The following is a 27,643-nucleotide window of genomic DNA, read 5'->3' as shown; positions in this document are numbered from 1 at the left end:
TCGGAGTAAACGGAGTAAGACACGGCTTCGTCGATTAAAAAAAAAAAAAAATAAAAAAAAATGATAAGTATTGCGCAGAATGCGAGCGATACATACACGAAATTCAATGTCATACATGATAACGGGATATCGGGGATCGGCGAGTATTAGGAGAGGAAACGTATCATCGCGAGGGTCGCGAGATCTCGGACCGGCAAACCGGACGATGGCCCAAGATCCGGTTGCTATCCGAGAAGTGTCGTGCATCAGTGTGCTTTATAGACTTTATTACGATTGAGGTGGGTGCCGGTGACGGGAGAGCGAGAGTGCAAGATAAAGATGCGCGTCACGACGACGTGGAGACGCGCGAGGAGGCGATCACGCCGGACACGACGAATGGCGTCATCGGGTGGGGAAGCCGCCCGACGCAACACCGCGCGGCGCGACGTGATACAAAGGAAATCTCTTGTCCGCCATGTTGGCGTTGGCTTGGGACGACCGTGGACTTACCATAATGTAATCACAAATTTCCGCGACGTAGGTGCGCCATCCACGGAAACGGTCGTCACGCCCGTGATCCGCGTGGGTCAACTCGCAATTGGGTACCTCACGTAACATACGACGCATGAGATATATCTAATATTTTACGATACATTGTCACACCGCACGCCCAAGGACGCGTACACACTTCTAAACATGGCGACGGCTGCGAGACAAATTTCGGCCGCGGCCGAAACGAGCCAGTCTCCCCTTCCCCCTCCCAAGTCGCGATGTTTGCGCCAGTCGCGCAGAGATGGCGGAGCGCGCTTTCCCATTGGCCGACCGCGACCGCTATGCGCGACAACGTGGCATCGAACGGCGCGAGTGATTGGTCGACCCGCTCGTACGTTCGAATCCATATTCCGAGTTCAACATCGTTCGTGAGCCTCGTAAACTGTCGTAAGCTCGTATCAGGGACTATGCAGGGAAAATTGAAGATTAAAGATTGGAATTTAATTAATCGAAATAAAAGAAGCTAAAATTTCGTTATGCCGATTAGTCAAATTTCAAATCTCAATCTTCCATGTATAATTTTCTTAATAGGGGCTATAGATTTAATCTCTGCAACTGAACTTCTTGCATTTTTTGTTTTTTCTCTTATTCTCTCTAATTTCTAAACATATATATATATCAATTATTAATTAAGTTAATTATGGCGATTGATCAATCAGGAGGATAATCTTGGTTGTTTTTATCATGACTGAACGTTTAGATTTTTTTGCATGCAATCCTGCATGGTAATATTTTTAGTAATTTACTAGACTTAAAATTCAATCAAGACAAATTGAAATTCGAGTAATCAGACTAAAGATTTCATTGCCCTATTGATCAAATCCCCAACCTTATCTTGTACAATCTAATACAGGCTTTAGCTATTCTTTCATTTACAACAAATTGTATTTTTTACACTCGAAATGGAGAACACTTTAAAAAAAAGGAAAGATAAGTTTCGAGAAAAGATCTATTTTTTTTACAGCAAATGCTGCGAAAGAGAATAAACTAAAGAAATCTTTTTAGTTGCGCTATATGTGCATACAATCTTTGTATTTTCGAAATAAAATATTCCATATTTAAAGATATAGAAAAAAAGGGAAAAGAACAAATTTAAAAATGCAGATAGAAAAAAGAAAGGCAAGAATAAGAAGAATAGACCTGAGCATTCACCCACATGGGAGACGATCGATAATCGAGCCGACCCGAAATACCATCAGCCACGTGGCACACGTTGAATCTCACGTTCTTTGCCTTACTAAAATAATCGAACCGCAACATTAACTCGTATATACGTATAATAAATATATATACCTGTGCATCGATCTCCCTTCGGGATCACTCTATCGTCATCGGTGTCGCTCGGCTCCTCGAGGTTTCGCGTTGTCGAGTGCCGCGGGAGCGCCATTCGATCGTCGAGTGCGCGCACGTGCGTCTCGCGAGGAGACGCGTGCCGCCGCCGGGCGGCATTTTTGCGCGCGGATACTCTCGCCGCCGCCGTAACGATCGCCATTTCGGCAAGCGACCGGGGTCGTTTCGAGAACACCTTCGGGATCGGAGGCAGGAACAGAAACAGTCACGGATCTACCCCTCCGTCTCCGTCTATGCCGGAGCCGGAGCAACCGCGTGCGCGTCACGCGTTCGACGAAATGAGCGACACTCGGACAGTCCGCGCGTTATCCCGATTATCGTCGATATCGCCGGAAGAGCCATCCGGAATCGCCCACGCAAGTGCGCGCTTTTTGAAATACGCGCAATAAAAATCCGTAGGCGACATTTATTCAATAGGGAAAGTTTCTTCTAGGGATCAAAAGTATCGATGTGTTTGACAAATGTAATAGCGCCCTAATATTTCTTCGCATCCATGCGCTTCAGGGATTTTAAAATCGCTAGAATTTTCGCTCGGGCGTTATCGCATCTAGATATTCATGCATCGTGACTATCGATTTAAATAATACAAAATACTCAAATTCATATTATTTGATATTATTGTTGTTGATTGATGTGACAGAGATGCGAAAATTGTATTTCTTTATCTATCAATCTTACGTTTCATTTGTTATAACAGTGGTAAACAGAGGTTTGAATCGTTTCCTTCTTTTGTTTGTTAAAAACCTACGTTATTTCGCGTATAGATTTTAATCAGACACTTAAACAATACGCTTGTCCACTTTTTATTTATGTAATTGTTTAATAATTCTCACCTACACACGCACGCAATATACTACAAATTCTTTGTTGGCTTTTTAGAAAAGCAAATCCTTTCAAACTTTATTGCTTTCTTAGGTAGTTAACGTAAGTGGTAACGTAAGTGTACTACAATCACAAAGAAGAAGAAAATAGATATATCTATACTCAGGATTGAAAGATGATTAAATTGGACGCGAGCATTCATCAGAGTTTGTCGGAGATGGTGATAGAGAAATTGCAACGAATAAATGTGATTACAGTCGTGGATTTCGTCACAACAGATCCGATTAAACTGGCAACTTTCACTGGTCTTTCACATACGGTATGTATTTAGTAAAAAAAGAGATAAATGAGATGAAAGGAATTAATGAAGACATCTTGTGTGTCACATACATATTTATATCATGTCTATTGTGCATTAGATATTGTGAATTAGATATTAAAAAATAAAACAAAAAAGAATATAGACAAAAATTGTTGTTTTTTTTTTCATTTATTCTGATACTTTCAATGACTTTTATCAAATAATATTAATGATAATTTTACAGATATAAAGATTATAAAGCATTCAGAATTTTTTTATTAAAAAAATTTTTGTTTTTTTTTTGTCCTGGCCAATTAAATATTATTCTATTTCAAAGAGTAAATTTTGGAGCCTGACTCAATTTAAAAATTATTTTCAATCAATTATTAATATATTTTATTTATATTTTTTTAACATAAGTAAAGGGAATAAATAAAAAAATTGGAACTTGAGTCAAATGCTATTAACTTACAATATTAATATTTGCAGGATATTTTGGAAGTGAAGAAGCATGTATTGAAGAATTACAGTGGCACAAAGAGAAATGCAGTTGAAGTTCTTGCAATAGAACGTAGCTATATTCCGATCAATGTAAAGTGGTATGTTTGAGGCATATATTAGCTGATTAATAGAGACAATTTTGATAAATACAAATACATGCGACTATTATTCAAGGAAGCTATTCAATGTTTAATTTTTATTGCAGTTTGGATGAATTACTGAAAGGTGGCCTGTATCCTGGACAGTTGTGTGAATTATGCGGACCATCATCTTCTGGAAAGACTCAATTATGTTTGACAATAGCTGCTAATATTGCTGTTCAGTCAGACATCATTGTGTATTACTTTGATACAAAAAGAGATTTCTCCAGATCTCGATATGAAGAGATTTTAAAGGCAAGAAACTTTAGGCAAGAGGTAATAATTTGTTAATAATGTTGATCGAAACATTGACGTGTTAATAAATTGAGTTAATTATTAAATCAAACGTTTTAATACAGATTTGAATTGGATATAATATTATGTACAATGTAAATTGATTATACGTTCAATTAAAAGAAAAACAATTTTATGGAAAAAGAATAAGATTATATTTATGTAGAGTGTGAAAGCTTTTTAATATAATTATTTATCGCTTTTATACACATTTTCATAAATTTTTATGTTGCATTAAACAAACGAAATTTGCCTTAATACTATTAATTTTTATTGTTAAATTCTGAAAATAAATGCTGTATTTTTTTGTTCCAGATTATAGAAAACGTTCTGCAACGTACAAAAGTCTGTCATATACGTTCATCCTGTGACTTAATACGAGTTTTGCGCGAATTAGTAATTTTCTATAAAGCAAAGAAGAATGTGTCATTTGAAGAAAAAAGATTTCTTGTGATTATCGATTCTTTACCAGCAATTATTTTTAAGGTATTGATAGATAAATCTCTATTGATATTTTCTAAAATATTTTGATTATATTTTATGCCTGTATTAATTTAATTAGAATATGATTAGATATATCACAATTAATATTGTAAAGTAATAATATTTTTTGCCAATTTTTATAATAATTGATTTATAATTATTATTAAATTAAATAGTATATAAAATTATGAATTATAACATCTTTCACAATTTTTACTAATTAGTTATTTTCTTATTTCTTTCAAGGTAACGCGACAAGCGAACCAGTATGATCTTGAGACGACATACGAGCTCGAAGATTTAGCCGAAGCATGTCGATTCCTTACGAGAGAATGCCATGCTATTGTGATCACGGTGAATTCAGTTACTCGATGGAATTCCTCCGATCAAATAGATCCTGCCGCCATAACACCAGCATTAGGAAGACACTGGATAAGGGTACCAGCCACGAGATTACTGATAATAAGACAGCATAACGAAATTCGAAGGATTACTATTTGGAAGGATCTAAGATCAGATGAGAAATCCGGTATTGTGACAATAAGCGATGCCGGGATTACGTCACAATAAGTCTTTAAGGTCAGTCAATAAATATTTTGATTGATTGTTATCAAGTATTATGTATAAAACTTTGTTAATTATATTATTATGTTTATTTTGTGTTATTCGTTTCTTTTTTTAATCCTAACTTTTAAAGGATTAATAACAGTCAGTAATGGAGTTACATTCAGTTTTATTTCATCTAATTCAATTCTTTTGTCTACTTTGAATACAAATGTTCGTATCAAAGTAGCTAGGATAACTTTCATGGAGACCATTCCATATTTCCATCCTGAAATTTGATTAATCATAATAATATATCAATTTATCATGAGATTATACATACATAGATATTGTAATATAGATTGATATTTATGATATTTATATATACCTATGCAATTTCTTGGTCCATTACTGAAAGGTAAATAGCTATATTGATGACGATTAATCATATTTTGTGGAAGGAATCTGTCAGGATCAAACATCAATGGATTCTGCCAATATTTTTCATTTCGATGTACTTTTATAAATGGCAGAAAAATATCAGCGCCTTTCGGTAATATAAATTCTCCTAAAACATTAAATATAAATACAAACATTGAATATACAAAAGTTCTCGCGCACGGAATTGTATCAGAAAATATATATTTTGACTAAATTTATTATTTTTAACATTATGCATATATTGCTCTCTCTACAATGACTTAGATTCTCTAATTGAGACTTTCAAAGGCACATATAAATATATATATATATATATATATATATATATATATATATATATATATAATTTTACTTTCAAGCAAAAAAATTATACAAATTTATGCTTATAAGCAAACCTATTTTTAAATCTTCTTTTAAGTGCCGTACGACACAAGCCACAAGAGGAAAGAGTCTCATCGTTTCCTTGATTACACGACTTAAATAATCCATTTGTTGTAAATCCTCATATTTGATCGGTGCAGAATTTAGATTTTCATTGCCATAAATTTCCGACAATTCTTTATATACTTTTTCCTTTTGTAAATTGTACATATTTTTAGAATTATTTATATAATTATACGTATATATAAATATTACATTTAATTATCATTAAATGATGAGAATTTGACTAATTTTAAATGAATCGAACATAATGCGTACTTGTATTTCCGGGAAGTTTGCTAATATAAAGATTGTAAAATTCACCGTTACAGCAGTTGTATCGCTCCCCTATAAATGTAAATAAACTTGATATTAAAAATAATATTAATAAGTAGGCAATAATTTTCGTCCTTGTTTAAAAGAATATAATTTATATAACACTCACCGCTACTAATATCGTATTAACTTCGTCGCGAATGTTCTTCTCAGTAAGTGTTTCTCCTTCATAAAACGCTTTCATTAAAATTTCAAGAAACGTTTTTTTAGCTGTATTATTTGAAAGAAGAAAAGATGAATAAAATTCTCTCTCTTTATCAAATTTTATTTATATAATTCGTTAAATTTTATGAACCAACTTACCACTTTCAATTTTACTCGTATGATTCAACTTATTTGATGCTCTCTTTATTATCTATATATGCGAGAAAAAATTACATAGCTATTAATATATATTTATATAAATACATTATCGATATATATATATATATATATATATATATATATATATATATATATATGTGTGTTATATACCTTATCGGCATAAGAATGGATCAAGGCTAAATTCTTCGCTTGCTCACGACTCAAATGGGTCAAATTGAATAACGTATTAGGTAACAAAAATATATTTCGCATTCTAATTGCTACTATCTCTTTTATCCTAAAACATATTTTCTTTTTAAATTATTATATACTTGGACATATTGAAAGATATTAAATCGATTTTTATTTAATTAACTGTAATTACTTAGAAAAACGTAAATAAATATTGTCAAAAGATGAATATATCCATTTATCAATGATTAAGATAAGTAAGAAATATACCTTGTAATTGCGTTTACATAACGATTGTCTCTATTTGATTGTGATTCCAGCTTCATTCCCGTTATAGATTCTTTTTACAGAGAGAGAGAGAGAGAGAGAGGGAGAAAATCACATGAAAAAATTTATTATTAAACATTATTGATATAAGTTATCATTTCTTATATATTTAAATAATTTAGAACATAAATATTTATTTTCGATGTTTAGTTATAATTGAAGCATACAAATAAATAAATATAATTTCTGTCACTCGTTCTTTAAAAAACCGATTTAATATAATTTGTTCAACAAACGAATTCCTATCGAACTTTATGTTACGCAAATAATTAATATAAAAATTAAATTATATATTTAGTCTTACCGTATATAATATCCAAAGTACAAAGCCATATATAATGAAAAAGATCAACCTCTTTTTCATACGATTCAAGTTTTTCTAATTCATGCACCAATGTCAATGATTGTTTAGCGAACGTATCAAAAAAAGCTTTCAATAAGGTTGCATTAAAACACGGAGCTATCATTTTTCGAGTGTGTTTCCATATGGACGCTAAAAGTTTACATAGGGAGAAATAAGAAATTATTTATCGCAGATATATTTATCAAAACTCACACATAGTATAGAGAAAATTTTGAATTTTAAATTCTGAAAAGCGTGACTTACCAGGAGCCGTGATTAATCCCGTACCTAGCCACGATTTAGCATATTTATACACTTCTCCTTTATCTAAGCAACTAGAGCTTTGCAGGACAATCTGTGTAATTTTTTATAATAATTTTATTTGCTGTACATTTTTATACTAAAATATTTTATATTCCTAATACTATTACATTGCCGTTGCATTGATATATATTTATAAACTATATTTATATATTAAATAAAATTATTCCATTAGCTTGCTCGATAAATATTCAAATTAATCTGTAGCATGTGATGACTATATTATAATAATTATATTATTTATATTTATAAAATAGTTTTTTATACAATTTTTATCTATTTATATAAATGTAGTAAAACGTAAAGCTAACAAAGTTATATTGATGTTATCTTGTAATATTTGTCATACTCACTTTTATTTGTTCCGGTTCATATACAGCAATATATAATTTATTACCGAACCAGAATCGAGCAGGGGATGAATAGCCATCCATAAGGCTCAACATACTATTTAAAAATTCTGAAATTAATGCAAAGTTGAATAGAAATGTCGAAAAAAGTTTACGTTAAAGATGATAAAGATGCATAGATAACAGTAATAATATTAATTATTATTATTTTTTTTTAAGAGAAATTTTTTACCATCAAAGTTTTTTCTTAGAAGATAACAGGCGTTTCCAATTAACGGAAATGGTTTTGGGCCCGGCAGACATCTAGCGGCTTTAATTATGGACAATTGGCGACGATAATTTAAGACAAAATAACTTACAACGATCAAAACAATAAATATAACACTTATAAAACTCATCGTGTTAAAAAACCATGACAAATTTCGCGTAAAATATAATATACAATATCGTTTTATATTAATATAATCTTGTTATATTGTAATATATAATTTAAATTGGAAATATATTATATCGGAAAATCTTTGTATGTTGCATAATTAAATCGACGATACTTATGTGCTAAATATCCGTTTTCGTTGATAGATATAAGCAGAACTTCTCGCATATGCTTATGCGATCGTATTCATTAATTTTTACGGGATTTTCCTCGTTTATTCATTTGAATAAATTAACGAGCCACAACAATAAAAAGATTATTTAACAAAAATTTAGCAATAATAAATTCGCGCACTAATAATTGCGCCTTTGGACGGTATTTGCTAGTTTTCTCACTTAATTAGTAGCTGTTGAGTAGTCTGAGCCTATTGCTATTATTAATGATTTATTAAACAAGAATGAATAAGATAGATACGAAAAAGAGATTATTTATTAAACAAAGATTAATAAGGACATAACTTAAAAAAGTGCAGTTGAAGTTGAACACGTATAGTTAAATATGAATTGAAAATAAAAAACTTTTGGAAAATGTTTGCATAAATGATTCTACAGTATCTTAATAAACAATAATCTTAATAAACAAGCAAAAAATTATCTTACAAAAGAAATAAGCATTTTAATCCAATATGTTTTCTTACTTGTTTAAACAGCATTAAGATAAGCAAGGCAGTATGTAAGTATTTGGTGAACATAACATAAATGTGTAATAATTATCTTATTAAACATAATGTGTATTTCGAATTGCAGGAAATAGACACACATATGGAAAGGATAGAAAAACGAATTATTTATAATGAAAAATCTGTTATTTTGAGAACTATTAAATAGAAGTTAATTAAAAACGTCATTGCGATTTGTTTCTGCAAAGATTCACAAACTTTTTAATCAATTGTTATAAATTTTAGATTATTGTGTTCACAATCGTTTTCATAATAACAATAAGTCTTTATTTTCTTGCATTTTCGAAATTATTTCTCTTGTATTTATTTTCTCCACTAAATATTTTAATCGTGAAAAACATAAAAATAATATTGTAATTATCAAACATATATTCTATAGAAATATATCATATGCATAAAGATTTTTTCGGGATGCTTTGAAAAATGTTTAGGAAGAGATAATTATGTGTCAAACGTACATAAAATATATATATCGTATTAAATATAATTTATTATTTACATCAAAGAGAAAGAGTGAGGGAATTATATTTTAAAATTTTTGATATTAACGCAATATAATAATATAATATTTTTAACATTTTAATAATATTAAATATAGATATTTTATATTATTTAATGTCAATAATTTAATAATATTTTATTATTATATATGGATTGTTTATTGTATATATATATATATATATATATATATATATATATATATATATAAATTGTTGATTATAGGTTAGAAGAAAATATAGATGATACAAAATTTTAATAAAAAGAAGAAACGATAACTAATGCAAATTAGATATAACGAATATGAAAAAGAGAGATCTATATAAGAATTTTGAAACTCTACTTATATATTCATTTATATGCTAATAAAAATCTGTAATTAATTGCAATTAACGTCAAATAAATATAAAAAAGTTTATATTTATTTGATGCGTTTGTTAGATTGTGCAGATAATAATTTAGCTATATTTTGGTTTGATTTCTTTGATATTTATCACAATCAAATGCCACCTCGATTAAAACTTATTAAAATTCAAATATTTGAATCATATGCTGCATTTCACGCGGTAGCCAATTAGTTCTCTCCTATTTTGAAAATGACAGACATAGTGAAATATGACCAATCAGAGCAAAGAAATCTCTTTTATCTCGATTGATTTGCAGTGTAACCAATCTTCAAAGAATATATTTTCTCGAATATTCTAGAAACTATTTATATTTGTAGTGTGTCAGCAATTCGATGCCGAGCCGGGCGAGCGAGCAAATATGATCATATGACGGCATGTTTTGAATATCTCTCATGTATGACTCTCATTAGCTCAATTATGATCAATTGGCAATTGTAATTGATTGTATTCAACGAAACGGCTCTTTTTGATTGATATCAGGATGAACGTGAAAAAATATATTCATCCGAGGAACAAATATAAGAAACCACCGGATTACAAGCAACTCGCAGTCTTGTATCCGGAGTTTCGCGAAATTGCAATCATGGTATGCTATCTTTTGCAATTTACAAAAAATAGTAATATTATGCAAGTATAATCTAATGTGATATTAGTTCACGTGTAATATGTGGCTTGATAAAAAAGAAGGAAGTAATATCAAAAAGTATATGTTCATCTGCCAAATGACATCAATATAGAAAAAAATATTAAAAAATTTTTTTCTTTATCTTTTATATTTATAGGAATATAAACATAATACATTTAGATGAAACAATGTGCAAAGAAAATAAAATGCTTTATAGCATTCTATTCATGTTTCTTATTTAGGACATTGCAGGAAAAGTTAGAATTGATTTTCAAAACAGAAAGAGTCTGCGTGTACTTACAGAGACACTTTTGAAGCATGACTTTGATTTACATGTAAGCATTCCACCAGACAATCTGAATCCAGCAATCACTCTGCGCATGAATTATATTCTATGGATAGAAGATTTGATGAAGCATTCCAAACTGGAAATGAATAAAATTACAGGTGTTGACATTGGTAAATACAAAAACCTCTTTGTAGTACTTTTATGAAACATATTTGAAGCTTTCAAATTATATACTTAAAAAAAAAAGAAAAGAAATTTTTAATATAAGAATAATAAGTATCACAAAATCAATCATAGCGTAAAGATAGCTTCTTAAAATCAAGCTTTTCTTAAAATATAATGATATTTAGATGTCCTCTACCTTTGCAAGTTAATATTTAATGTTCTGAATTGCTTAAGATTTTTTAAATATATTTGTTTTAAATAGGGACAGGAGCAATTTGTATATATGCTCTATTGCTGGCAAAAATCTATGGATGTCATGTAATTGGCACAGAAGTAGATAAGAAAAGTGTGGAGTATGCAGAGAAATGTATAGCAAGAAACAACCTGCAAAATTTGATTAAAGGTAAGCGCTATTAAAGATATTTTTTCATAAAAAAAAATAAAAAGGAAGATTCTTATGACATTAAAATTAAAAATTTTAGATTTATATAACAAGATATTTTTTTAATGTAGTAGTTACAGTAAATTCCGATGGAATTTTTAAGGATGCAATAAAAGATGATAAAATTTATGACTTCTCGATGTGCAATCCGCCATTTTTCGAGAGCGATGGCGATGACGAAAGAATCGCGAAAGTTTTGCCACCAAGAAATGCGCCTAGTGGAAACGATAGTGAGTTGAAAACCACAGGTGGTGAAGTAGCCTTTGTGACAAGGATGATCGAGGAAAGTGTCAATTTGGGAAATCGAATAAAAATCTATACTACGATGATAGGTAGAAAAGCAGATTTATTCGATCTTAAAAAACTAATAAGATCAAAAGATATAGAGAACATAACATGGACGGAGTTTTGCCAAGGTCATACAACACGGTAAATGTTGTATAAATTAATATTATAAATTAATATTATTAAAATTTGCTTGTTCGACTTTATTATTAAAATTCTCTATTTTGATACATGGATTATTAGCACAAGTTAGATAAATTAATTTTTTTAATCAATTATATATTAATTATTGTTTATTAAATTATTTAATAAAGAAAATATTGATTTTAGAAATTAAGATTATGTTTGTTAACAGGTGGGGTTTGGCTTGGAGCTTTTTACCAAAAAACGTCTTGGACCTGAATAGTGCACCTGTTATCAGAAAAAGTGGAAAATCCATTATACAGCCTTTAAAAAAAGATTTTAAAACTTCAATAATATTTCCTAAAAACGATAAATTTTCTTGTATGGAAGATTTGCTCAGTTTTTTAAGAACAATGGCAGAAGAATTAAATGTAATGTATTATTCTTTATAATGTGTTTATCGATTATCGTTAATTAAGAATTATATATATGTTAAGGAGTTTTATTAGTTTTTATTAGCTATAATTAAATTTATCTTTGCAACAGATTAAATTACAAGATCTATCTATTCCTGAAGACAGTTCTGACAATTGGTTAGGTCGAATAACTGCTAAAGAGAAATCATGGGAGCACGCACGCAGAAAACGACGTTTAGCACAACGACAAATTGCGCTGAAAAGGACTAAAGATAAAGGTGAAGAGCATAATGAAGCGAATGTAAAGACTGGAGAATATTCAGACTCTATCATAAAAGAATCTAATGATATCAAGCAAGATTTTAAAAATTCTTCAGATAAAATATCCACAATTAGGGCTGAAAAGGAAGAAAGTTCTGATAAAAAATGCGTTCCATTACTTACTTGTAAGCTCTTGATAGAGATTGAAAGTTCTGAACATGAGAGTGCAGTTGTACAAGATGTATTCAGGATATGGATGATATTTGAAAATGGAAGTGGCGGTTTGGATGCATTACAATCACTACGACAGTATTTAATAAATAAATTAGACATAAGAGAGATTCTCATTAATCAATCAAAATCTGTCAAAAAAAGAAAAGAAAAAAGAAGGAAAAGTTCTGACGAAGGTGTCGCTATTCCATTGGAACAATTATAATGATACAAAAAAGATCTGCCTGGATAATAATAAACAAAAAGACATGCAGAAAGTATTGGAAAATTAAATTAGATGGACGCTGCGTTGTACATATAAAACGATTTTATTCATGCAACATGTTTAAGTCTGCTGTAACAGGATGGTATATGTAAATCAAATTCGTAACTTTTTTATTTGTGTATAATATTATAGACCTTATAATTAATATACTCCTCTCTCGCTTTTTATAGTACAATTTCGCTAACAAGTGTAATATACTAATTTATTATTATTATTTATTATTGCAATGGGAAAATGAATCCGTCCGAGACAAGCGATCGACGCGGCAATACATCGCTTTGTTGACGATTGATCAATCTTACTTTTAAAATTTGCGAAAAAAAATATTGATACTCACCTAAAATATTTCGCTTAAAATCTATAAAAACGATGAAACAAGTTAATCGGCCGCTATTTTGATAATTAAAAACCTCGCGTTTATCTTTACTATCATTATTGCATGCTAAATTATTAACTATTACTATATCGCATTAATCAAACCGCGAAAGACTTTAACTCCAGCCGCGGAAGAGGCGAGACGAATAAAAATTAATATTAACAGCATAGTAACAATTATTTCTCGTTTATTTATTTTCGATTCTAATCGCGAAATTTAAAATCGATTACTATATAAACGCGGTGACTCAATTAACGATCAATCATTGTGTCCTTATAACGAACATGGAGGTAACAATGCTATGTATACTCTTGTCTCATCTCTGGTGAAATTGTTGAAGATATAATGTAGAGTTTGACATTTTAGGAATAAAAACTTAAATATGTAATTCAATGATATTCGTACAAGAGGAAGCACTTTCACGTGACTGCTGTAATGAATGAAGAAAGATTATAGATTATACGCATATTATTTAGATATATCGTGGTGCTTTCTTTTTTTTATTGATAGCGACTAATAACGACAACGAAAGCCAATGAAAAAACAGCACATGGCGATTTCACAAAAAGGACTAATAAAACATGATATACATAATAGAGGGAAAAAGAAAGAAAAGATTATTTTCAGAACTTTCTATAAATTCGATCAATTTTTCAACGCTATTTAGATCGTTTCGACAAAATGACAGTTGCCTCTTTAAAAAAGGAAAGAAATTTATGGTCGCGCACAAATAAAGAAATCACATTGCTCTTTGATTTCGTGATGCGAAGAGGATACCTCTTACATTTAAGACATTTAAGACGCTTGAAGATTGCTTTTTAAGCGACATGGCACTTCTTTATCTTCTTGTTATATACATTTGGTATAACAAATAAGTGTGTGCGTTCTTCGCGTGAAAATTCAATCTTTCGCGCGAATGTATTATGTATTTTTCTCTTTTTTCGCGAACACACTATGACGACATTATTTTGCATCTTATCTCTTTTCGATTCTTCAACTGTTTTTAGACGATATAACAAAACAGTGCAAATATCAAATCTATGTGTATGTATAATATATATATTATGTATATATACATTATTTTATATATATAATATATAATTATATATATAATATATTATATATATAAATAATACCGTACACACACGACAATCTTCGTGCAAAATTATTTCCACGAGGGACTAGGGCTTAGAAAAAGAAAAAAGAAAGACTACTGGTGTTCGTTGACAAGCGAAAAGCTCAGCTCTCCGCCGCCACGACCGGCTCCAAAGATCCAGTTTTGCTAGTTTCCAGTTTCTTTGTCTCGGCTTTTTGCTCGACTTTTTCAATTTTCTTCTCCATCATCGTAGGTACTTTTTTCGTATCCTTGTCGTCTTTCTTTACGTCCTTTTCGGTCTTGGCAGCCTCGCTATCCAACTGCGATTGTTCTTTCTGCCGTTTTTCGATCTCCGCCTTAAAGTTGTCAATGTCTTGTTGACTAATTTGCACGAAGAGGATGCCGTTAATGACGTTGAGCATATCTAGCACCGAGCCCATACTAGGCGGCTGCACCTGAATCGGCGGTAAACTCACGCCAGACTTGCCCGTGTAGATCTCATTCATCTTCTTTTGCAATACAACCGCCTGCTGGGTCAGGTGACGCAAACAATCGCTGCTTTCTTTCGTCTTCTCATGCTCCTCACCCAATTGTTGCTTGTAGATCGCATACGTCTCTTTCTCGTTGTTCAGCGCCGCCCGAAAATCGCCCATACACGACTGCGTGCGTGCCACTAAATGATACGACACTGCGACCTTGAGCGAACGCGGACCATGATAACGTAGATTGAGAGCTAACGCGTGTTCCAAAAAGCGCAGTGACAACTCATATTCGCCAACTGCGTGTAGGATCAACGAAATGTTACTCTGAAAAAATCAGATACATTGTAATTTAAACGTTAATTTTTTAGAAATTAATAAAAATTATATATTCTCATTGAGGTGAAAATACCTGTCATTTTCAGACTTACATCGAGCAAGGCCACTTCTGGATGATCCTCGCCGCAGACTAATAACGCCAGATAACGTGCTCTGTACAGTAATCTTAATGATACAGACACTTGGCCATTGGCAAAGGAGTATAAGGCGAGATGTATCTGTATAGAGAACAAAATATATATTATTAATCACACATTGTTATAAAGAATTGTTAAACATTATATCATTATTTATTAATATAAATCACTATAAATTATCTTTTTTTATACACTTATATATAATTTTCTATAATGTAATTTGTATAATATGCAAAAATAATTTATATTCCTTTATTTTATGTTATCATTATTTGAATTAGAAAATGATTTGTGTTTTAAAATTGATTCATATAACTTACGTATTCTGTAATGGTGTACGGATGATCAATACCATTGACCCTCTCTGACATAAGAACTGCCTTTTGCTGAGTAGCGAGCGCCTCCGCGTAATCGCCCATTATGTAATTCAGTCTCGCCAGCATTCTGAGACATTGTGCGATCTCGGGATGCATTGCGCCGTAAACATTATTCAGTAGATTTAGTGCCTCGCTAATCAACTCATATCCATCCTTCAAATATCCTTGTTGAATCTTGCTTTGGCCGGTTGTATAAAAATTGTACGCATCGCTAGCCTGAAAGAAATTGAGTTAAAATTAACTCATTTTGTTTAATCCTATAATTTTAATTTGAATGACAATTATTTTTCAGGCTCTTTCTTTAAGTCTTTAAAGCCGAAAATCACTTTGGATCCAAAAATACTGTTTTCGATTAATATTTTATAGCTGTCTCTCTTGAATTATTTCTTCAATCGATTTTTTTTTCTAAAATTTCCAAGTTATTAAGCTATTAATACGCCTCGTTTTTTCGCTCAAAATCGGGAACTTACTCTAGGGTTGATATGCTTGACGACGGGGAAAATATTCAGTATATCATCCTCGAAAAACGTTGCTCGGTTCTTGTTCTCGAAGTTATATTCGCGTAGCAATATCTGAATGCCGGTCTTGATGCAGAAGCCACGCAGCAGCGAAATCTTTTGCAAATGGAAGTGCTCTATTGTAGCGTCCAGAGACTCTGGACTTGGCGTTTCCCAATCATAATAGGCCTTCAAATCACCTTTAATTTGCTGCCACAATGATTTAGGTGTCAACGATGCCCACTCTACTTCCGACTGTTGTGGACCGTTATTTCTACCTTTGCGTTTATTGCGGCGTTTCGCCGTTTTGCTCTGAAGCTGATACAAAAAATTACATTAATTATTAATTCAATTATATAGGAAATATAATTTTCTCTGTTACACAATAACTGTTTCTGTACTCTTGAATGTTTGTCGTTGACTTGTAATTAATAAAATTTTGATTCTATCGCGCGCACGACTATTATATCGCGTGAGAATTAATTAATAATTTCACGTTAACTTAACTATCATGTGACTAACCTCTTCCAGATTTTGTTGCGGATGTATTATTTGCGCCGAGGACAGCAAACAATTAAGAAAGTGGCTGACGGCTGCGGACAGGCCCATCAGTTCTGTACCCTACACAATATATATGAATAATTCTGTTCTATGATATCTATTGAGAAGATTGCAATTTCATATTTTAATAAGATAGATAATTTTATACATTTGATAAGATAAGCAAAATAAATAAATTTATATTTAAATAATTTAATATTGTATATATGCACGCACATACACACCTGCATATAAGAGGTGAAAATGTGTTTGGCCGATCGAAGAATCAATTCGGATACAGCAATGCGATTAAGATATTGTAGCTGTGGTACTGCAGCTAGCATGGCCGCCAATTTACCGAGATAGCGAACGTTGATACCTCTACCATGGAGAGCCTCCACCAACGTACTGCCATCCATCGCAGCCGCTGTATGATCTAGGCACTCTCGTATCTATAGAATAAGAATTTAATGAAGAGAGAAAAATACAATTACATTATAAATGTATCGAATCAATTGCAGGAATTTAACTACAACTTTGCAACAAACTTACGAACGTCGGCAGCTGCACTGTAAGTAAGAAATCTGCAACATCCTTCACTAATTGCTTCTGTTTTTTTAGATCGTCGCCATTGAAATCCGGATGTTTAACGCCGGGCGAAAACACATCCGGATTAAATCTCACGTCGAACTCGGCATCTCGTAGACTGCCCACCGCCGATGCGGCTCTTCGCACTATTTCCTTGGTACTCTCCTCCACTATCATTCAAAGATAAGATTCTTTATCAAATTATATTTTTTTAAACAATTTTTTTGCAATTTATATTATCAAAGTTTTTTTTCATTTTTCCTAATATTCTAATATTTATTATTAAATAAATAAAAATAAATTTCTTGATATTGATATTGATGCTAAAGATTATTTCGTATGTTTGCAGACGCACATTCTTGTTTCTCGCCACCCGTGATCGAATCCGTAATGCTCTCGACAATCTTTTTAGCTTCATCAGCTTCTATCAGCGATTGGGCGCAATCTTCCTTGTTACTATCCACCGTCACCATGGCAGTCGAATCCTCCTTTTTATCTTCCTAAAACCAATATTATTTATTCTTATCACCTTCTACAATCACTATTTTAAATTGTTCGCAATATTTTGAGTAATAAATATAAAAATATAAATTAATGACAAGCATTAATAACAAGAAGAGAACTATGTTTACTTTAGTAGTTGCTTCTTTCTCCTTCTGAGATCTTCTAGCTGATGTGAGTTGCTGAAGATGAACAGCTGCGTGCTTGATAAATTGCACATATTTGGCTTCAACAAACGAGTCTATGAGCTCCTGGCGTAAGCAGGCCAGTCTGTGTTTATGCTCTACTGGGAAGCCTAAGGCTCGTGCTTCCTTGCTCAGCTCGACACCTTCCACTAAATAAGAGAAATATTATATATATATATATGTGTATATATATATATATATATATATATATATATATATATATATATATATACACATAATTTTTTTTCATAGAAACATAAAATCGGTGGTTCTTCCGTTGGACTCACGTTTCAAAAAATTTACATCCGGCGGAAAAGTTCTTAACAGATCCAGCACGTAATGTCGCGAATCGTTACCAATGATACCCTTGCACTCTACACTGCTGCAAAGTTCGATCTCTTCACCGGCATCGTTGATCACTTTATGAGGAAGGATCTTTAGCTGTTGACCAGCTTTATTCAGCTAAACATGAGTATCAAAAATACTTGAATGTCAAAACTATAATGACAATACATTATAAAATGATTATAACGACAATAAAAATCAAAATAATTTTTTAACAAAAAATTAATTACATTTATATAAAAACTTTTAATTATAAATAAGATTATTTAAAATTTAGGTAAATTGATTAATGACTCTTTTATAGTTTTCATATTGTCAAAGCAAAAAAAACAAGGAAAAATTTAATTTTATTTCTTATCTTACTATTTTTTATATTGACTTATCATTATATAGATTCTGCTTATATATCCTGTTGACTTACCAATTCAAGGTACTTGGGATGTGTGAGAACTGTCTTTCCAAAGTCGATAGATCCATAGACTACCGATTGTTCCTGTTCACGTTCCAGTATACCCGGTATAATAGATTGCGCTGTGACGCGGTAGCCTCTATGTGGACAAAGGTCGAGAGTAAGCTATTAACTTAAAGAATCAATAGAAAAATAACGTTAAATGGAATCCGAGTAACGCACCTGTAATCGATAACAACGGTGCCGAGAGTATAAAGACCAGGCAAGTCCACGGCTGCATATACTCGGACACCTTGTAGATCATTGCGGGGCGCAACAAAAGCAGCAGCGTCACCGCCCAACTCTTTGTAATGATCACGCACGTCAAAGCCGAGAGAAAAGAAGATGTTATTCCAGATAAACATCTGCATTTTGGCTTCCTCGCCGGGATTGATCGCCATTACATTACCATCGATCACCGCCATCGCTCCACGAGTTGCGGCGGCCACAAAATCGCTGTGAACCTAATAATTTATAGATAATTAAGAAAAAAAAATTTATTTATAAGAATCATATTATTTACTGTTAAAATTATCAAAGAGAAAAACTGATTACTATTATAATATTATTTCAATTTTATTATATCATTATATTATTTCAGATGTTAATGTATATGAGACGCACCTTGAAAATGGCACGCTCTCGTAGCAATCTCTCAGGAAGGTTTTTACGTGGTAATTCCCTCGTAGTTTGCAGTTCCTCGTTCCAGTCGCGAGTTTGCCCCGGAATATGTTCTTCATATCCCAATTTTGAAGAGAAAGCTAGAATAAATAAAAGAGAATTGGTTATCTGATTTAGTTATTAAGAATTTTGATTGATTTTAATCTAATTTACTTAATCTATGACATTTCCTATAAACGTTTATATCCATTAATTTTCAAGCGATTAATGCTTTTTTGAAATATATATATGTGTGATATTGCTTTATTTTAAACATAAATATAACACAATCAAGTCTTATTGAAATTTTTTATCATAAAATTAGTACTATCTGCATTAATTCAAGCATATTCAGATTTTGATTGTAGATCTTTTCTTTTTATTGTTGAAATAAATCTCTAATAAAGTTTTTTTTTTATTCTAGAACTTACTGTCTTCTGCGCGAATGGCATCAATGGTGTGTTCGATTGGCGGTGCACTCCAGGCGTAGAGTTGATAAGGTGTTGCCACTCGCTCAAAAGGATGCCTTTGAGTCTTACGTCGTTGCATAGCGGCAAATCCTCGTTTAAAGGCCGGACTAAGTTGATTCAACAGCTCAATCAAGCTGTGACATAAGTGACTAGGTGTGGCCGGTTTAGGATTGAACACTTCTTTGGTCGATTGGTTAACAAAGAAACCTCTAGCGCATGCGGTCAAATAATACTGTTTGTCCTCCAATGTGACTACATGCAAATATATCAAATCTCCATGAAGCTTTCTGTGACCGGGCGGTGGATTCCATCCTGACGTTGTTAGGACCTAACACAATTCAAAAAAATAAAAGTTTAATTTATCTTTTCCTCAAATGAGAGTATTGAATATTGATTTATAAAAAATTTATTGTTTAATTATCTTTAAACTATTTTTTTTTATAGTGATCGCTTTATAATGATCGCCTTCTACACTGCTTTGAATAAGATAAATTAGAATATGTATATTAGAAGAATGTTACCAATTATAATCTGATATAGTCAATTTATTTTTTCTTTCAGTTCACAATAATGAAATTATTAATCAACTAATCAAAAATTGTTAACCTTTAGGCACGGCGGGCACTTTTGCTCCTTCATCTGCGGCTGGAGAGGAAACAAGGGCCTATCCTTACATCCGGGTATAATGTAATCGGGCGGCGTGCAATCAACCGAATCCGCTCGAGTCTTCTTCTTCTCTAAGATATCACCGTTCGTAACGGCATTGAGAAATGATAGACTGCTGCACTCAATACCATTATAAGCATCTGCGGGATCCACGGACTTGAGAAGATCACGCACGTGTCGCACGTGTATGCGTGCCTCTCGCATCGTGTACGGCTCTTCTACTACCTTGATGATTGAACCGTCCTTCAGACCCTCAATATTCTTCAGCTCGGCGAAGTTATCCAATGTGTTGCCATCCAGCTGCAGTGAAAAGCATGTGCGGTGGCACGTGTCTTCGCGATCCATGAGTAGCTGATGGATTTCCTGAAAAAGAGAAAAATAAGTAAATTTCAACTAAAAAGATTCAAACTTTTTTAAATTTGATACTAAGCAAAATATATCTTAACAATCTCTTCATAAACTTAATATAAATATAATATAAAATAAAAAAATAATCAAATAATTTATCATTAAATAAAATAAATGATATCCTTTTCCACTAGATACTATAGGAATAATAATATTTCATCAAGAGACGATCAAATACCTGCACAAGCTCCATGCTGGAGACTTGTATGTCGAAAGGTTCAGAACCTGGGCTGACAATCTTGACGGTAAAGCCCATGTCCTGAATGAAGACGACTTCTTGCTCATTCTGATCCTTCTCCTTATCAACAACGTCCGTTTCCTTCTCGTTCCCATCGTTATTCTTATTGTCCTTCTCTTTCTCGCTTTCCTTCGTCGCTTCGACTTCTCCCTTTTCCACAACGTTCTCCCCAGCAGAGCTCGTACTTCCGCTCTCTTCTGCTTCCTGTTTCACCTCTGAAAATACAATTCACTATCTATAAGAGAAATAATTCCGCAAATTATTTTAGAATCTTATATATTTTATATAAAACCAAATTAAATTTATTAATGTCAATTAATTTACACATGTATAATTTTATCGAAGCTTATATCTTTACGACTTAAATCATATTTACCTAAATTTTCTAATATTGCATAATTTCTACTTAAATTTATTTAAAATATAACATGCATAGATTTGCGAGTAAAAGCTTCTATTCAATATATTTCACGATAAAAACTCTAAGTACATATATATATATAAAGAAAATACGTAGTTATATATAAAGAAAATAGTTTTTAATTGCAAGATATAACCGATTAATCAGATCGAGAATAAATTACAGAATAATACATAACTCGCTGTCGCCCTGACACTGAAAAGGAGTTGCGACGCGTTCACAAGAAAGATATAAATACACCATAGTCTCCGAGTGGTCTCGTGCTGTCAGATGCGCTTTCAAATGCACTCTCTCCACACTTACATTCACTGATGCGCTTAGAAAATAAATAGTACGCGCCGAAATGTCATCCTATTTATGTATATATCGAAACACATGTTTGCTTTACACATCCATTTTGAAGCAATAAAGAAGGTCATTAAGACAGCTATTGCATCATTAAACTTCATCACAAAAATATCTATATTTAATTCTCTGGATACAATTTTTTTATCTCTAGCTTTCTATAATTTAATTCATATTATACTAAATATTAAAAAAAAAATTAATTCTTATTAAATTAGTTCTTATCGATCCAAATGTGTTTCTTATAATTAAGTATTATAATAATATTTAATTTTTCCATTTTATACGTAATATTTCTTGTATTTCTTATAATTGCGCTTAGTTCTTATTATATCATTGTTGAACTTATTAATTAAATTAATTTGCATTAATTTAAATCATATTAATTTCTTTTTCGATAAAAAATGCTATATATTTTTGTTATAATAACGAAAAAACATTCTTTTTTCACAACTTGCTTCACTGATTGAAGCGGATCACGACTGAGAATTATTTCATAAATCAATAGCTCTCTTTACGTTTGTAAATAATAAATTAGATTACATATGATTAAAATTAAAGATGTAATATAATTAAATCTCTCATAAACAAAAAATTATCTTTAATGATTGGACAGCAAAATTTTAGAGTTTTAAATTCTTAACTGCACATAAATTTTTTCACTTTTCTTTCGCTTGCGCGTCTATTACCTGTCTTATCGTGTTATCGGTGTATACTCTTGCACTGTCACTCTGTGTAGAATTGTTGTATTCCTATTACAACGCGGGTGTGTAATTGGATGTAGATATAAAAGGCATCTTATCACAAAATGTGAGAAAGGTCTATAAATGCAGGAAGAAGACTGCGACGATTATATATCGCGTATTATAAAGAAATATTTATTTTTGTGGAAATGACATGTAGAATGTTGTAGAAAGATGTCCAGTTTTGTAACAATGTTTCCTTGGAAAAAAATTTAATCAGTTATTTATATAAATCTCTAAATTTATATAAATCTATTATTTATATAAATCTTTTTATTTTTTAAATAATATAGCAATTATAATTTTTCTGTAAATAGATTAGATTTCTTGCTAAATAAAAGCAAAAAAATTATTTTCGTAAAAACTTTTGTTAACTAAAAAGGGGAATAAAGTTTTATTACACTTATCTATATTACTAGTTATCTATATATTACTAGTAAATAAGTTCGAAACAAAAAGTTATTAAAATAAGACGCAATCATAGATAAGTCGGCTCTTAATGATTAACAAATAAAGTTGAAAAGTGAAGTTCTATTAGGTGAGATCTACTGAGCAGCAGGATGTTATTATTATTAACAATTATCACGGGTGCGACATTTTATTTACCTGTCGCTAAAACAAAGCACGTTGACGAATGGCATCATCGGTTTCATTCACGCTGTAGCGCGAAAACGTCTTTAATATCATTAATAAAACGTTCACAGTTGGAAGATTATCAATGCTCGCGAATCGTCACGCTTTTCTTCTCGCCATTAAATCGTCGCTTAATTTGATTCATGGACTTGAATAGCATCGATGCAGAATCGTATCAGGCATTGACCCTAACAGGAGTGAGAAAGCGATCGATTTTTCGCGTCCTTAAACGATGATGCAATTTGATAATTTTTATCAATTTTTTCTGATAATTTCTTTTTAAATTTAATAACAAGTATACAACATACCGTACATAAAGTATCAGAAGATGATACTTTGACAATTTTCGGATAAACTTGAAGCAAAAAAATTTAAAATATAAAATATGTTACAATATAAAGCTTAAAGAAAATTAAATTAAAAATTAAATAATTTAATTAATTTTTTTTAATATTGAATAAATTAATAAATGCATTTTTTAAAATATAAATAATCAGAAACTTATATAAAAATTTTAAAGATCTTTCTAATTTTTACATATAATTTAGATGTTTTTCAATTTTATGGCTATATATTTTTTCACAATTCGAATTAAATAAATAGATATCAATGGATATCAATATAAAAATGCCTCAAAGATATAGATATGTGATAGATAAACGACTAAATAGTATTTACAGCTAAATATAGAAAGCAAACGATGGATTAAACGTATGCTGGTTCACGACGAGTCTGAGACACGTGAGGAAGATCGATTTAAACACGCAAGCTCAAAGGTGAAAGTACGAGCTTTAATCGTATGCAATTGCAGTTTGCTTGATCATCGAGGGATGTTTGTTTGACATAGAGTATTGTGTAAAACAATATAAAAGCCGGCGCTGATAACCTTCGTTATCGATAAGTGCTTTTTCATTGCGATTACGCAATTGTTCCCTCGAAATGGATGAATGAGAATGCGTTAAAACGAAGCTCTTTTCCCTTCTCGTATTAAACTTGCAGAAATATACGAACGATAATACAGATCGATTGCTTCTTCATCCAATCAAGTTTCCTGAATTTTCCAGATTTTCTGATGCAATACAATCTTAAAATTTTATAATTTTTAATAACATTTCCTTTTTTTAAATATATAAAAAAGATAGAACAATTTACAAGATTGTGAAAAGATATAGTGGAATTATTTCTAGATACTTATCCTGACAATAAGAAATGCAAAAAATTTTCAAGCTGATCATTAACACACACGTGCTTTTCATCTGTTCCAGATGTCTGTTGAGGAAAAACATGTTTCGACGAAAAGAAAGTCTATCTGCAGGTGTCCTGTATCCTTCAAAAATGCATTCCCGTCAATCAAAGTCAATCCTTAGAAGAAAAACATGCGTTTCATCATTCTTTTGTCATTTTCTCTATTTATACATCAAGAAAAAGGAAAAAATATGCGATAGAAAAAGCGTGATAAAAAAATTAGAAAAATTAAATTTTCGCTCCGCACGAAGTTGATTCCAGAGGATCATTCAAGTGTCTTGTAACCATAGACATCGTTTTCCATTCGTTTTTATTAAAGTTCATTTTTACGTTATTGAAGTACATATCATAGCTAGCTCTCTTATTATCTAGAATATCTCTAGCATATCTCTTATTCTTCGACCATACATTGACGTCACTCGCAAGTGTCGATGTTGCATCATTCATCGTTGTTTATCCTAGAATATTACATCCCGAAGTATTATGCTGAGATTCGTATCGCGAGAACTCGACTTCGACATTAAACTTTACGTCGACGTCTCTGCAACGAACATTCTCGTCTCGCCTTAAACAACGATGTTGCGTCATACGATCGCTTCTTCATCTTTAGAATCGAGATTTGTAGTAAATATCGACAGTTGCACAACGACAGTTGTACATATCGATTAAAAAGAAAAAGAAAAAAAGTGATCCAAGCTTTGAATCGAGACACGAACATAGCTGAAAAATATATTACGTAAACGCGATTACAGCACGTGTGCGTGCACTTGATCTCTGTCTTGTGTAAACTTCGATGTAGTCAAATCTAAATAACAGAATAGATAATTTGACCCTTTGACATTGGCCCTTTCCTGAAAGGATCGAAGAAAGTTTGAAGAACATTATCGTTCTTATTGTTTCGGTTCCAATAATTCTTTTAATTAATTTTCTTCAGATTTTCCAATGATTGCAATTAACTTCCTTGATATTTTCTAATAATTACGGCAATTAATTTTCTTAAAATTTTTGATATTTTCACTTGGAACATTTCTTGTAAATATTTTGAAGTTTATATCAATTTTATTATCTTGATTTATATTACTTATCACTGATTAATGATTGCATATGTAGAACCTAGAAAGCCAAGAAAAATTTAAAATCCCTCTTTTATATAATTTTCTATGATTTTATCTGCCCAAGTTAACTTGGAAAATGTCTTTGGGATACCTTGTGGAATAGATAAGCGCCAAAATCTCAATGAATCCTTCGCCAAGTAATTTCGACGATCTTTTAAATCCTGACAATGAGATTATTCTCGAAAAGTATATTCCATGAGTATCTCGACAATTTAAAGATTCTTCTCTTGCATCTTAATTATTTCTTTCGACATTGGATACTTTCACAAATTAGTGGGACAAGTTTGTCCTTTCATTAGTACCTCCGACTATTTGGAAAAGTATCACGTGGAGAAATACTCCGATAAGTATCTCAGCTACAGCTTCATCAAAGGTGGAATAAAAACTAAATAGATATGTTTCAGCATTCGACGATTCAAGAGAAAAAAAAACATACTTTCGCAGTCATGCGAATCGAAACGACCAGTCTGTTCGAGAATCTAGTCAATGAAGTAGAGTAACGTATGATCGATCAATCAAAAAGAAAAAAAAAAAAAATACTAATTAATGAATCTACGAGATTTTCGAACGCAACCCTGGAGAGAAGATTTGTCCATTGGCGCCGGCAGTATGTCTTCTGCTAGACCCTTCTCCCTTCCTCCTTTCGCCACCCCCACCAACGATGGCGACTCACATGACCCCGTGCGTCGAGATTCGCGCAATTCGCAATGTTACGTAACGCATTCTATCTCGCTCCCTCTCTCATCCTCCTCGCTCGCTCGATTAAGGCCGGCTTTTGCGTTCGAGGTAAACGACGAGCGATGAACGACGAAAACGAGAGAGAATCTCGTCGAGAGACATCATCGACAAGACGATGCGAGACGCGGACGCCGCGTCGTCCTCGTCGGAGATTACATAACGAAATTGAAGCGAATTGAAAAACGCCGATAATTCTCTCATGCGACGATTAACCTTAAAAGCCACGGCCAGCCTCGTGCGCTCGTTATCGCGCACGAGAATGCGTGTTATCAATATACTGACCGGTCGTCTTTGCGTTCTCGTGTTTCTGGTCGCCGTTCAGCAAGGGAATCGTCGAGTTAGCGGTGTCCCGTTCAGACGTGTCTATCTGCGCGCCGACTGCCATTTCCGCGACCATTTAAACGACGACGACGGCGACGAAGGAGAAGAAAACGATGAGGATGACGATGGGGTGTATATATATGTTCAATATAACGAGCGTTTTCTATATCTTGTAGTTGTCTGTCTTCAGTTGACGCGAAACTCCTCTTCTCCGTCCGTGTCTTCGCTTTCTCGCTGGTCCTCGTTCCAATTTATTATTCGATCACGCACACGCACACCCTTTTGAATCGTCCGTTCGGTGCCGACCGATACGCGGAGAGCGACGACGATGTCCGACTTTTTCACGGGGCGACGCACTCACTACTCGAGCGCGCGCGGTCCCGCAGTTCGCACGTGCGTTTCGAAAGGAATACAAGGCGTGGCCACGATTGGTCCGCCGCGGCGAGCTGTCATTGGTCCATCACAGCCCGTTACCTGCGGGTCACTCTATGGCACTACTAGATGCTCCAGGCTCGAGCACGAATTAATTATTTTACACAGAGAGTGAACAAAACGGCGTGACTCGCATATATCGATGTGAAAAAAAAAAACAATATGGCGTAATCAAATAAA

General features: G+C 32.3%; 5 protein-coding genes across 18 annotated transcripts in view; 2 read left to right on the top strand and 3 right to left on the bottom strand.

The window, feature by feature from the left end:
* Nucleotides 1–1,957, bottom strand: part of LOC126851446 (helicase domino) — a 34,898-nt gene extending 32,941 nt beyond the window's left edge. For 3 of the 9 annotated variants that reach the window (XM_050595421.1, XM_050595419.1, XM_050595422.1), the window contains exon 1: nucleotides 490–798. The gene's annotated coding sequence lies outside the window, so the exon portion shown is untranslated. Of the gene's footprint in view, nucleotides 1–489; nucleotides 811–1,824 lie in introns of those variants that run through there. The other 6 variants (XM_050595415.1, XM_050595416.1, XM_050595412.1 and 3 more) reach the window with 6 other exon arrangements.
* On the top strand, nucleotides 47–10,380 carry LOC126851491 (DNA repair protein RAD51 homolog 4). Of its 6 annotated transcripts, XM_050595535.1 has the most exons (7): nucleotides 2,447–2,590; nucleotides 2,797–3,022; nucleotides 3,494–3,603; nucleotides 3,711–3,921; nucleotides 4,255–4,425; nucleotides 4,669–5,001; nucleotides 10,336–10,380. In XM_050595535.1, exons 2-6 carry the CDS (start codon nucleotides 2,879–2,881, stop codon nucleotides 4,990–4,992), a joined length of 960 nt encoding a protein of 319 aa, XP_050451492.1. In that variant the 5' UTR covers nucleotides 2,447–2,590; nucleotides 2,797–2,878; the 3' UTR covers nucleotides 4,993–5,001; nucleotides 10,336–10,380. The 6 variants fall into 6 exon arrangements, with proteins under 6 accessions (XP_050451495.1, XP_050451494.1, XP_050451496.1 ...); XM_050595538.1 differs by lacking the exons at nucleotides 2,447–2,590; nucleotides 10,336–10,380 and adding an exon at nucleotides 47–278 and having other exon boundaries at nucleotides 4,669–5,077; XM_050595537.1 differs by lacking the exons at nucleotides 2,447–2,590; nucleotides 10,336–10,380 and adding an exon at nucleotides 2,108–2,241 and having other exon boundaries at nucleotides 4,669–5,077.
* Nucleotides 5,085–8,487, bottom strand: LOC126851474 (cytochrome P450 4C1-like). The gene is made up of 12 exons (XM_050595509.1): nucleotides 8,231–8,487; nucleotides 8,002–8,108; nucleotides 7,592–7,682; nucleotides 7,289–7,477; nucleotides 6,928–6,997; nucleotides 6,637–6,763; nucleotides 6,466–6,517; nucleotides 6,272–6,372; nucleotides 6,106–6,174; nucleotides 5,802–5,979; nucleotides 5,354–5,533; nucleotides 5,085–5,254 (listed from the first exon to the last, which is right to left on the bottom strand). Exons 1-12 carry the CDS (start codon nucleotides 8,394–8,396, stop codon nucleotides 5,085–5,087), a joined length of 1,500 nt encoding a protein of 499 aa, XP_050451466.1. The 5' UTR covers nucleotides 8,397–8,487.
* A 90-nt stretch (nucleotides 10,381–10,470) lies between the features above and the next one.
* Nucleotides 10,471–13,231, top strand: LOC126851471 (U6 small nuclear RNA (adenine-(43)-N(6))-methyltransferase). The gene is made up of 6 exons (XM_050595501.1): nucleotides 10,471–10,604; nucleotides 10,886–11,102; nucleotides 11,360–11,500; nucleotides 11,611–11,968; nucleotides 12,180–12,378; nucleotides 12,494–13,231. Exons 1-6 carry the CDS (start codon nucleotides 10,500–10,502, stop codon nucleotides 13,058–13,060), a joined length of 1,587 nt encoding a protein of 528 aa, XP_050451458.1. The 5' UTR covers nucleotides 10,471–10,499; the 3' UTR covers nucleotides 13,061–13,231.
* LOC126851453 (clustered mitochondria protein homolog) lies at nucleotides 13,145–27,464 on the bottom strand. Its single transcript, XM_050595448.1, has 17 exons — nucleotides 26,993–27,464; nucleotides 21,411–21,685; nucleotides 20,765–21,187; nucleotides 20,120–20,486; nucleotides 19,653–19,789; nucleotides 19,212–19,492; nucleotides 19,002–19,128; nucleotides 18,523–18,697; nucleotides 18,182–18,384; nucleotides 17,905–18,049; nucleotides 17,514–17,719; nucleotides 17,207–17,413; nucleotides 16,944–17,042; nucleotides 16,395–16,739; nucleotides 15,868–16,140; nucleotides 15,503–15,628; nucleotides 13,145–15,398 (listed from the first exon to the last, which is right to left on the bottom strand). Exons 1-17 carry the CDS (start codon nucleotides 27,105–27,107, stop codon nucleotides 14,736–14,738), a joined length of 4,167 nt encoding a protein of 1,388 aa, XP_050451405.1. The 5' UTR covers nucleotides 27,108–27,464; the 3' UTR covers nucleotides 13,145–14,735.
* Nucleotides 27,465–27,643: the final 179 nt, after the last annotated feature.

Source organism: Cataglyphis hispanica, chromosome 8, assembly GCF_021464435.1.
Source record: "Cataglyphis hispanica isolate Lineage 1 chromosome 8, ULB_Chis1_1.0, whole genome shotgun sequence".
In the NCBI taxonomy this organism is placed as follows: Eukaryota; Metazoa; Arthropoda; class Insecta; order Hymenoptera; family Formicidae; genus Cataglyphis; species Cataglyphis hispanica.
This window is presented reverse-complemented; position numbering and strand designations above follow the sequence as displayed.

What these genes read in the sequence shown, in the direction of transcription:
- LOC126851491 (XM_050595535.1), top strand. Translation starts at nt 2,879, where the DNA reads ATGATTAAATTGGACGCGAGCATTCATCAGAGTTTGTCGGAGATGGTG. An exon ending in TCACTGGTCTTTCACATACG is followed by an intron (nt 3,023 to 3,493) that starts GTATGTATTTAG and finishes TAATATTTGCAG; the next exon opens with GATATTTTGGAAGTGAAGAA. An exon ending in ATTCCGATCAATGTAAAGTG is followed by an intron (nt 3,604 to 3,710) that starts GTATGTTTGAGG and finishes TTTTTATTGCAG; the next exon opens with TTTGGATGAATTACTGAAAG.
- LOC126851474 (XM_050595509.1), bottom strand. Translation starts at nt 8,396, where the DNA reads ATGAGTTTTATAAGTGTTATATTTATTGTTTTGATCGTTGTAAGTTAT. An exon ending in ATGAACCGGAACAAATAAAA is followed by an intron (nt 7,683 to 8,001) that starts GTGAGTATGACA and finishes AAAATTACACAG; the next exon opens with ATTGTCCTGCAAAGCTCTAG. An exon ending in TCCATTCTTATGCCGATAAG is followed by an intron (nt 6,518 to 6,636) that starts GTATATAACACA and finishes TCGCATATATAG; the next exon opens with ATAATAAAGAGAGCATCAAA.
- LOC126851471 (XM_050595501.1), top strand. Translation starts at nt 10,500, where the DNA reads ATGAACGTGAAAAAATATATTCATCCGAGGAACAAATATAAGAAACCA. An exon ending in AATTACAGGTGTTGACATTG is followed by an intron (nt 11,103 to 11,359) that starts GTAAATACAAAA and finishes TGTTTTAAATAG; the next exon opens with GGACAGGAGCAATTTGTATA. An exon ending in CCTGCAAAATTTGATTAAAG is followed by an intron (nt 11,501 to 11,610) that starts GTAAGCGCTATT and finishes TTTTTAATGTAG; the next exon opens with TAGTTACAGTAAATTCCGAT.
- LOC126851453 (XM_050595448.1), bottom strand. Translation starts at nt 27,107, where the DNA reads ATGGTCGCGGAAATGGCAGTCGGCGCGCAGATAGACACGTCTGAACGG. An exon ending in AGTGCCCGCCGTGCCTAAAG is followed by an intron (nt 20,487 to 20,764) that starts GTTAACAATTTT and finishes GAATTGTGTTAG; the next exon opens with GTCCTAACAACGTCAGGATG. An exon ending in TCAAGCATATCAACCCTAGA is followed by an intron (nt 16,141 to 16,394) that starts GTAAGTTCCCGA and finishes AATTTCTTTCAG; the next exon opens with GCTAGCGATGCGTACAATTT.